The following is an 11603-nucleotide window of genomic DNA, read 5'->3' on the forward strand; positions in this document are numbered from 1 at the left end:
TGTGGCGAAGATGGCTTTGAACAGCAAATGATTGCTACCAACCAGAAGAACAATGTAACTCCTTTTTAGGTCAACAAAAAGTTCCAAAATCCAACAGAGCAGTTCAACTTTTTCACAATTCGACCAAAGATAACATCCTATATCCGTTCCAATAAAAAAATATGGCATTAGCTACATAGTGACCCATTTAAAGAAGTTGTTAGTCCCACTACCAATTTGCATTGGTGGGCAGTCTGTTGCTTACTAAGAAGGACAGTAAAAGCCTTTTCATGTTTACCTCACTTAACACACCATTAGTAGCTGAAAATGTACCCTTCAGTTCAGACATGAATGCTTATCGATGGAGAGGTTGGCAAAGTGCATTCTACCAACTCCCATTGTTTGGTGTCCTAGTAATAAGCAGAAAGCTTTAATGTTGAAAGTTATCAAGCAGCAATTGATCACAGGCTGTGAAAAAAACTCTCAAAATACAAGAATTGCCAAAAACGTCAAAACAAATTTTATTTAATTTTGTAACATTTTATAAAGATAACAGTGCTAGCTACAATTATCACAGTTTAATAGCACACGTCACAAACAGAACGCCACAAAAACTTGTAAGAATTTAAGAACATTTTCATCACTCAGATTACGTGATTGTCATATCTAGACTAAAACACCAGAATACTAACACCCCAGAAAAATAATTCACTATAAAACAGTGATAGGATTTTCTTTTCATAAAATATATATCATTCAAACTGATCTACATTTTGTATATTATAAAACTCTCCCACAAATGGGTCTTCAAACATACATACTTCATCTGAATTACCTCATGGTTAAGGATTATTTCTAAAGATTTACAATAGCTTCACAGTATTGCTTTGCAGAAAACTTGAATCCAGTGTTAATAGCTAACAGCAGCACTATGCTTCATTTTATTTTGAACTTATCAGTGCTTTAAATGGGAAGTTGTTGCCTCTTCTTTCATTTCAAAAGGAATACTGGCACTTATTAGCACTTCTGCAATACTTTCGACAGGACCGTGCAAGCGCAGCTCAGAAGACAGCAGGTAGTGAGAGACAAGACCAGCCCATTATTGCTCCTTCCCCGAGCAACAGGAAGTACAAAAAACAGCATCATGTACATATGGGACAGTAATCAACTGGCAGCGGTTGAAAGTTCACTAACAACATTTGCACAGGTTTATGAAATCAAAGAGAACTGTGCAACTGCCAAACTAAGTGCAAAAATCTTTACTCTTAAAATCCTAAAGTAACAAGGAACTAAATAAATGAACATTGACAGTCCAATAAAAGATTAGCATAGCATTAGCGTAGAATAGAAGATGATCTTTGCTGTTGTTCAAGGGCTTGAATAAATATGCTTGTTCTGTAATTGGGACTTTGTGGTGACTTACTCCTGACTTCCAAGAAGCAAGATGCACCTACAGGAAAAGCCTCATGAATTTGGCTCCAAATTACTGCAGAGAACGAAAATGAGTGCTAAATTACACTTGCCAAGCGAAAAGAAGTACAAATTACGATACTCATTTAGCCTATGGTTTGAAGAAGTTATCTCAGAGAACATGTACATTTAGGAAAGGAGCGAAACATGAAAGTCAAATGAGTGTCAATAAGGTCAAGAAATATAAACAGAAAAAAATGTAAGTACTTATTAAGAAAAAAGTATTAGCCTTTATTTTAAGAAATGTCAATGCACATTTTCTGAGATTTTAATTCAAGTGTAAATTAACGTCATGAGAGGATCCAGAAACAATTATGTGACTTCAAATACAAAATCTAATAAATAATTTATCAAGTGTCATCAGGAAAAATAAAAATAACTTAAGTTTAGTAGATTTTGACCTCAGTGCTATTTTTTTTTTTTAAATCACTGCAAAAAAATAATATTAATATTCAGTAGGTAGAACAGTACAAATACATAAAAAAGGCAAATGTGAAATTCAATGAAAACTGTACCATTTGAATGTACCAGCCCCATCTTAGTATTGAACGCATATAAAGAAACTTAGACTGCAATACTCTATAAATAAAAATTGTACAAAGTCGTTCTTTTTACATTACACATACATTCGAAGGAAAAAGCAGGCAAATCTAATTAAAGGCATTTTGTTGTACCAAAAAAATTAAGTTGAATGGCTTCTGGAGGAAAAAGTTCCATAAACGATAAATACCGTATGCATACTGCAATTGTAAATGTTCAAATATACTATCACAGTAGTAGTGCTTCTTTAATACATTGTATGGGCAAATACAGATGGTTTCCTCTTTGAAACCCTATAATATCTAGAAATAGGGTGTCTTGGATTCATTTATTGAATAAATATACATTTTAGAAGATTCCTACACTGTGAACTCATCTCAATGTCTGCTCCGGTCGAAGAAGTATGATCACATTTACGAGAAGTTTTAAACTTCCTCTTCCTTAGGGTAATTCTAAAGGCAGAAGGACAGCATATCGATGATTTGATCTATGCAGTGGCAAGTTTCTCCTTGGGTTGAAGAGGAACATTTACATCGCTGAATATGTGAAACCAACTTGTGAATCTAGGCGTCTAGCGGGGTATTCAGCAATATGCAAGCCACAAGTCACAGCACTGAAAACCTAACACTCAGAAATGTTTTTTCTGCATAACAGCCTATTAGAACACAGGCGCAGTCAATATATTTTTACTATTCCAAACAGTGTAACAAATGCAACATAGTACAAATGCATCAGGAAATAACTTCTTTTTGCAAATGCATGATTTGACTGAGTTAACTGAAAAACAACCAACACACACCAAGTGTGGGATACTGATCAAAAGTTAATTTTAAAAAATCTGGTTATTGACTTCATATCTAGTATGAATGATTGGATAGATACTCCAGAAGTTTAGCACTTTTTCCAGAAAAGAGGCCTAAGTGACAAAGGTTAACACAAATAATTAGGAAACACAAAATGAAAAAAAAGATTATATGTAATCAACGTGTCTCCATTTTGCCCTTAGTCATTTATATTAAGTAAAATACCCACAAATCTGGAGTATCCTATTAATTTTGTGCCACAGCTTTAGAATAAAGATACTCAAAGAAAAAAATCTATAAGCATATATCCACTCAAACAGGTTAGCTTCCTGTTGATGGTAAAACAATGCAGTGCAGATCCTCATGAATTGTGAAAGATGAGTGAGAATCTAACTTACCCTCTAGGGAAACAAAGTAACTCCTTAACAACTCATATTCTTTTTGTATTTTTTCTCCCCCACCGCACTACAAATGGCTTTCATAGCAAAGCCCTTACCAGACTTTTGAATACACTACACAAGAAGTGTTTAAAGACTAAATGAGAATAGTTGAGCTGTGGATCTGCTCAGACACCAGCAATTACAGCAGCATTCATCAGAAACATCACCAGGCCACACCCAGAGGCTCATCATTTTCAAAAGAACAAGAAGTTAAACTGCAAATAAATTATACTTTAGGGCAACTTACATATGTGCCACCATGCAACTGCTACTAGCGACGTAAAACAACTAACTTAAATGCCCTGCATGACTGCAGTTCTTAAACTATTAGAGTTATAATCCAATGAAATATAAACTGCCTTTTTTTTTTAGGAACCATCTTAAAATTGCTTGTGACAGGGGACAAACTAAATATTATCACATTTTGTGCAAACATTTGAGCACATCTTTGCTTAAGCATGATCGATTATGCATACATTACCGTGAAAATCTGACAACTGTAGTAGTCTAACCTCATTTGGGGTGTTGCGTCATCTGAACATAACACCTGGCTTACTGCGGTTCCGGGGTTCACTGCAAGTTTCCAGAAATCCCATGAAAGAAACAATCCATCTCACTGAATAAAGCTCAGGGAGAGGCACTGTTACCACTGCAGTTTAGCCAAATTTCAATAAGGATTTCAAATATTCTGTTTGTGTTACAAAAATCTAGCTGTTGTGCTGCCCTAATGACATACATGGTCATTAGCATTGTGTAGGGTGCTGTAGGTCAAACTGCAGAAGTACTGCACATATGAGATGCAATACTGTAAAACTGGGACCAGTAATCATTCAGGAACTTAACTCGAAGGCAAATAGATGTTGAAGGTCTACCACAAAGTATATGTCAAACGGTACCTTTACCTCACACTTTACTATATTTTTAACGCTCCTCTACAACTGGTCAACTGAAGTATGTGGATACTATGATACCAAATCTTGTTGTTCAGCTACCAAAGGCAACTCGCTGTACTCAATATTCAGCTGTTTATTTTTCATCTCCTGTGACTCTACGCCATCATGCGGAGGGGCTACCCTTCTTTTCAGCGCTAGCCAAAAACTCAAGGCCATCACCCAGAGACTTATTCAATACCTTTAACCATATGCACTTCATTTGTTGTGAATACAGAATTACATGGAGGAGGACTGCAAGTAGTGTACAGTCACGGGGGACATCTTTCACTACAGGACTGCAAGTACAGTACAGTTACCAGGGAAATCTTTGACTACATTTGCATTAGTTGGACAACAGAGCCACCACAGAGGTTCGAATTGTTTTACACCAGGTGAAAGCAATTCGGTCAGTCCTGGCATTTTAGCTCGCATCATTTTGTAGTTCTGTTACTCATATATAATTTTAACATTATAAATACAGTGCTACTAGTACCAGAATAAAATGAGACAGGAGCTAAGAAGCCAGGCGTACCTTATACTGTCACACCTGAGTTAGTCACAATCTTTCAGCTATGCAGACTGGTATTAGGGAAATCAAACTGCCCCCAGAGCAATCTAGATGGCATGCAACATCTACAGATATCAGATTAACCATAATAACCACACACCTGCGGAAGTCTGAAACTACACACATCCATTGCTCCAGCCCACTGGAAGTAAGTGCCAATGTACATTTTTTTTAACTGAACAGGCATAGTTTACAATTGTGGAGATATTGTAATTATACTTTGAACTCTGAATATCAGAAACAATATACAATCAGATATTGCCTTTTTGAAACATGAAGTAACTATCATTATTCCATCGCAAGTGATTTGACCAAGCCACAGTGGAACTTGCGGATGTGCCTATACAGGTCCCCAGACTGCGTGAAGCGCCTCTCGCACCACTTACAGCCATGAGGCTTTTCCCGCGTGTGCACCACAGCGTGTCGGCTGAGGTTGTGAGAATACTGGAAGCTCTTTCCACACTGCACGCATGTGTAGGGCTTCTCCCCTGAGTGAGTCCGCTCATGCCTCTTCAGAGTGTACATGCAAGAGAAGGTCTTTCCGCAGATGGTGCAGGTGGGCACGGCACCGTCGGGGGACAGCTTGGGCCTTGTGCCATCCCTGTCCCTAAAGTGGGAGCTCAAGTGCAGCTGGAGGATGTGTGGGCTTGGGAAGACCTTGCTGCACAGGGGGCAGACACATATGTGCCCTGGGGGTACCAACACAGCAGAAGAGAGGTCTGAGCAGTCGAGGTCGTCTTCACTGTCCTGTCTGTCATGATCCATGTCCTCTTCCCTCACATGAGGGAGTCCGTTCCCCGCGAACATGTGCCCCAGACCGGTAATCAGGCTGCTGGCATTGGTCCCCAAGTGTTGAACCTCTGGGCTCCTAACCCCACCTTCCTCATCATCTGTCAGCATGTCCCGTTCATTTTTCACAAGTGGCTCAATGGCCTGGTGGTGTGCATCAGGCGCCAGCTGTCCATGGCCCCTGGAGGGGTTAAAGAGATCCCTCTCTGACACAGGCTTGAAAGACAAATCCAGAACACAGTCCACCTCAGAGACCAAAGTCTGCCCTGGTGGCCCCTCGCTCAACTGTCTTTCCTGGCAGACCTCGCTACCCTGTATCCTTCCAGCTGTTTCCGGTCCTGGTGCTACCTCTGGGGACACAGCTCTCACATCCCCCGGCTCAGAGGTCCAGCTGACCTTCTCAGGGTACACTGGGGCAACGCTGGCCTTCTTCCTGTCCCCAGGGTCCCCCTCGTGCCTCGCAGTGTATGGAGAGTCGGCGCCTAAGCGGCCCTCTCTGTCCTTCATGCGACCCTTGCACACCTTCACCACGTCGTACATGTGCAGGTAGCTGGCGGCGGCCAGCACGTCTTCGGCCGGCAGCCGCCCCAGCTCCAGGCGGCCCTCGTACATGAACTGCAGCAGCAGGCCGAAGGCGGCGGCCGTGACGATGTCGCTGTTGAGGTGCACCGTGTCCCGGGCGGCGGTGCCCGGCTGCTCGCGGTAGAAGAGGTGGAAGTACATGCTGCAGGAGGCCAGCACGGCCCGGTGCGCCCTGAAGCGGGCTTCGCCCACCAGCACGGTGCAGTCGCACAGGAAGCCCTGCAGCCGCTGCTGGCTCAGGCACTGTAGCAGGCGACGGCCGTGCTCCGGGAACTCCATCCCTTCCTCATGCCCTGAAAAAAAAACACAAGACACGACACATTAGAAGCACAACCGCAGCCCCGGCAACGCGGAACAAGAAACAACTTTTTCCAAGTATGCACCAATAACGTTTACAGTTTCACATTGTGCCGCCCGTTTGTAATTGTTAATGAGCGCTGCCATCGCTCGACACCTGCCGGGAACAGGAAAAACTAGATTTTTGAGTCAACAGAACTGTCTAAGGAAGGGGGACACTTCAAAAAGCTTTGTTAATTACGCTATTCTTAAAGATAAAAAAAAAACACACACACACCAGTGTGACGAAGTAGTTATGGAAACCGCTGGCAGCCAAACACTATGTTTAAAATTGTTTACTGTCTTGTGCCACTCCTCCCTCAACATTTCCAAAGTAAAAAGCAGATTCGTATTACATATAAAACCTGAGCATCATACAATTCAAATTAATGACCCACTTCGCTAACAATTTGATCAAAAACATACTCTTTAAAAATTGTATTGTTAGGGTTTCATTATCCACAAATAACACGTCTCGTTCTTCAAATAAAAAAAATACAACGGAACAAAAAGTTTAACTTAAAATCCAATTGGATCGCATTCCCAAGTCGCTGGTACAAACTAAACTTCCCCTTGCCCTTAAAAAAGAAAATCATTTGACAAACAAACCGTATTCACGTTTGCGAGCGGGCGCTAAATGCGCCCTGACATCTGTATTAACCCGGCACAGATTAACCATTGTACACATGCAGACACCAGGGCACCATGGAGATGAATAAAGCAGCAACACGCAGCCAGTCCCACAACTTCCTCAGAGAATGCACGCCAGCTCGCCTGCGAAAGAGGGGGGGCGGGGGCTCTCACGGTTTTTAAGCACCAATGTGGAGACGGAGCAAGTTTTCCTTAAAAATAATCATAATTCCGCACTAGGTAAACATGTATTCAATTTCCCTACATCTGACCCGCGACGTGTTTGCTGTTAAAGCCCTAAAAAAAAGTTAGCATGGCCGAAGGCAGCTGACTGCGACACAGCTGCCCCACAGCAGGTGCATTGTTCCCCAGAGCTTACCTCCCCAGAGGCTGTGCGTGCTCCTGGAATAACCCCCGGGCAGACCTGGGGTGGCCGGAGCCTGGACTCTGGAGATGTGAACAGGGAGGGAAGAATAGCAAGTGTGTGAGTGAGGGAGAGCGCGAGGGGGGTGCGGGAGAGGCAGGCAGTGCTCGGTTTGCTAATTACACTGCAAGCTGGAGAGTCAGCTGCTCTTATTTCACTGCGATGGAAATGCTACCTCCAGCTGTGCTCCTTTTTAATGCCATATGTTCATCCAAATCGAGCTACCAGCCGACCACAGCTTGCTGCCTTTTTTAAAGTTCCAGCAGCCCCATTTATAGCCATCAGCCGAACGCACCCCCCCCCCCACACACACACATACACTTTAAACAGTGCTACTGAAAACATGACATGCTCATACATATCAAAAGGGAGAATTTAAGGAGGGGCATGTGCAGACCTTACAGTGGTCATTTTGGGGCTACCTGAAGAGTAAGATCTCAAGCAGATTACACCGGCGCGTGAGTTCCCAACTTTCCAGCGCTAGCAGATTTTCTCGCTATTCTAAAGTTTAAGGAAATAAAGGACTGCTCGCGTACTCGTATTTCCAAAACTACGGGCATGTTATGCACTAGGAATTTAAATTAGAACCAACTATGCCCGGGTTTTAAATGTGTGATTAATAGAATTGCCGCATATATTTTCTTTTAAAAAAAAGTAAGGCAGTAAGTAAAATGGTAGTAAAAAAGTAATGCAGAATTTCCAAAAAGTTCCGGATAAAAAGTCCAAGTAGTGATAGCATACGATGTTTGCAGCTGCTCTCTACGCGCTGACATGCTCCTTTTGTTTTGCGCTTGGGAAGGGGGTGAAATGGCTGGCAAAGCAACACGGAGTTAAAGCAACAGAAACTTGTCTCTTTCAGGAAATAATGGGAAAGTGAGTTCCGGCTCAGCGCAGGGAACAGTGTGAAGCAAGGTACTTACAAGTTGAGGGCGAATGTGCCCGAGGGGCCCAGGGGGGCTCGCACCCGCCGGGGGAGCGCGGCTGCTCCTTCATGGGCTCCCAGATGTGGCTGCGGCCGGAGCCCTCCGCTGTCTGCAGGGTTGCCGTCTGTTACTGGCCGCCTAGCAGCAGCGGTCTGTGTTGTGGAGCAGGTTGTTAACGAGTCCGGTCTCGCGATGCTTCGCCCCCTCCTCCTCCGCCTCTCCCTCATCAGGAGTGCTCACCCCTCCCTCCTCCTTCACCTCTCTGCTCCTCAGCGCGCCTGTATGCAGCGGCGGCCCAGGCAGGGGTCACCCGCCGTGCACCTGCCACAGAGGAGCTTCCGCGGACTTGTGACGGGCCTTAAAAAGTTGTGAGTGTAGGGGCGCTGTAGCAGACCTGCTGAGGGGGGCGTGCAAGGCATGGACAGAGAGCGCACTGTCTCCCCCCCTTCCTCCCCACCTTAGTGTTTGGGGAGGGGGGACGGGCGGTAGCTGCTATGACAATCTGACCACAGAAGAGGTGGGGCACAGCTGCTGCCCTCGCCCCGCCCGCGCTACTTGCTGCAGACTGTCCCAGGCAAGACGTCGGCAGCAGCTGTCCCTGCAGCAGCTGTGGCCCACCTTATGCTCGGCGTGCGCTTCTGCCCGGCTTGAAAGGAGCCGCCCGAGAGCACGGTGGTCTCCCCGACTCTATCTTTGGCACCCAGAAGATAAAGCAGTCGCCAGAATTAGAAAGAGACGTGCCACTTTAGTGTCTTCTCTAGGGGTGCGCACAGCAGCGCGTGCGGGATCCTCAGCCCCTCTGCCTCTGGCATTCTCCTCCCACCCCCCTTTACAAGGCATCGCGCCTAATAGTAACATTATTTGCTAAAAGGAACGTGTCCCCTCATGTAATTCATAAACAACCCCCCTTGAACCAGCGGGTGACAGATGGCCAGTAAGTTTAATCGAGAGCCTTGCCATGCACCAATCCCTTACGCACGGCACTGCAGAAACATAAGTGTTTTACCCCCCCCTTAGAGTTGTGAACATAAGCACTGCAAACCAAGACAATTCTAGGCACTCTTCTGGTTGAATGTACTTGGTCGCAAAAGGAGAAAACTTTGCACTTAAATAATATCAATATTTTTGACTGAAAGATAAATTATTGTTTTCCTCTTGCATTAGAGAGGTATGTCCCCTTTGTTAGACTTCGTCTTTGAAACCCCTCCTTCTTTGTATGATCTTGAAACATTTAATAGGATTTTTTTAGAACGACTGCAGTGTCACGCATGACAAATAGGGACAGTTCATGGACAATTGTTCTGTAGCCTTGCAATAATAGTGCTAGAAAATGGAACAAGTGTTCTTTAACCTTGTCATTAGCACGTATATGAAAAGCTATAAGGCCATATTACATAACCACAGCACAACATGTTTTTACGACTATCGCTTAGCTATCATTTGTGGCACTGTAGCCCAATGGAGTAAGAGTCCCATGGCACCACTATATCTATGTTTTCGTACCGTGCGTGGCACTGTCTTTATTTGTAATGAGGCCCGTGGCACACTTGTTACGCCTGTGGTCGCAAGACAAACATGTTGTGGTACCTGACAAGTTAAGTTGTGTGAGACAGTGCTAGCCAGCATCCACAAGAATTGTAATTTGAAAAGGGCCACTTTTATAAGACAGGTACTCACTCACATTAAGAATGCCCCCTTGCAAAAGCCTTTCAGATTATATACCTCAGTAAACATTGACATATATGTAACCTGCACTCCTTTCCACTTTTAAACACACCAACACTTTTGCCTTACCATCCCAAACCGCAACTCCCAAAACTCGCTCCGATAGCACATCCAAATCACCTCCCTTGCCAACATCTACTCACCCAAGTTCTGATTACTTTTGCCTTAGAGACTTCAAACTCCTCATCCGCGCACATTATCCTTACCTCATAATGATCCACAAGCGAGATCAATCATCAATCCATACTAGATAAAAAGTCTTTGTTAATTCCTGGTTCTTACACAGCAATGTGACCGCCCTACCACCGGCACCGACGACATCCGCTCACTCCTCAACCGTGGCGAAACAGCAGCCCTAATCCTCCTGGACCTCTTGGCTCATTCAACACAGTCTCCCACCGCACCCTAGCCACCAGACTCCACAACGCCGGCATCTGCGGAAGGCCCTCGACTGGATACGTTCCTTCCTCACTGGCATAACTTAGTAGGTTGGACTCCCTCCCTACCACTCAGAACCAACAGAGACCAACTTCAGAGTACCCCAGGGCTCCTCCTTCAGTCCCACCCTCTACAATATCTACATAGCCCCTCTCGTAACCATCATCTGGAACCACAGCTCAACATCATCTCTTACGCCAACGACTTCCAGTTCATCACCTTCCTCACCAACGAACCAAACATCAACAAACACAACTTCTAAGGGATTAAAGCTTTTGCCATCTGGAAGAAGAACTTCTGCCTGAAACACAACTCAGAAAAGACAGAAGTCCTCATCCTTGGCTCCACCTCCTCTGCATGGAACGACCCCTAGTAGCCCTCCACCCTCAGAAATCCCCCCACTCCTACGGACTACGCTCAAAACCTTGGTATCATACTAGACTCATCGCGCACAATGAACCACCAGTTCAATGCTGTATCCTCGACCTGCTTCAACACGCTCCGCTTGCTCTGAAAGACTTTCAGCTTCAGTCCAACTGAATCCAGAAAAACCATCACACACACACTCAGCAGCAGCAGACTGGACTACGACAAAGCTCTCTATGCCGGAATCAATTGGAAACTCCTTCGCAAACTCCAGACTGTTGAGAATGCCGCAGCCAGACTGATACTAGACACCCCCTGTCGCAGTCAAATCACCCAACACTTGCACGATCTCCAATTGGTTCCAGTCGAAAGAAGAATAACCTTCAGACTCCTCAACCACGCATACAAGGCCTTTCACAACACCAGACCAGCATACCTGGACTGCCTACTCTCCTACAATGCACCCAAAAGACCCCTGCGATCAGCTCAGCTCTCTCTGGCCACCGTTCCTTGTATCAACAAGATTTGAATGGGAGGATAGTGTAATGTTTTTTGACTTGACTACTACGACACGACTTTTGTTCCAAATCCTTCCATCTTGTGTTTTGATCGCATTACCAAAAACTTTAATTACAGGTCTGACATTGGGGTACTTTGA

The 11603-nt window shown here is 44.4% G+C and overlaps 1 protein-coding gene across 2 annotated transcripts; it reads right to left on the reverse strand.

Moving 5' to 3' along the window:
- Positions 1 to 476: 476 nt before the first annotated feature.
- ZBTB42 (zinc finger and BTB domain containing 42) lies at positions 477 to 8541 on the reverse strand. 2 transcript variants are annotated; one of them, XM_078660281.1, is made up of 2 exons: positions 8414 to 8541; positions 477 to 6396 (listed from the first exon to the last, which is right to left on the reverse strand). In XM_078660281.1, exons 1-2 carry the CDS (start codon positions 8484 to 8486, stop codon positions 5021 to 5023), a joined length of 1449 nt encoding a protein of 482 aa, XP_078516407.1. In that variant the 5' UTR covers positions 8487 to 8541; the 3' UTR covers positions 477 to 5020. The 2 variants fall into 2 exon arrangements, with proteins under 2 accessions (XP_078516407.1, XP_078516408.1); XM_078660282.1 differs by lacking the exon at positions 8414 to 8541 and adding an exon at positions 7449 to 7521.
- Positions 8542 to 11603: the final 3062 nt, after the last annotated feature.

The sequence above is a fragment of the Lissotriton helveticus genome, chromosome 9 (genome assembly GCF_964261635.1).
Source record: "Lissotriton helveticus chromosome 9, aLisHel1.1, whole genome shotgun sequence".
In the NCBI taxonomy this organism is placed as follows: Eukaryota; Metazoa; Chordata; class Amphibia; order Caudata; family Salamandridae; genus Lissotriton; species Lissotriton helveticus.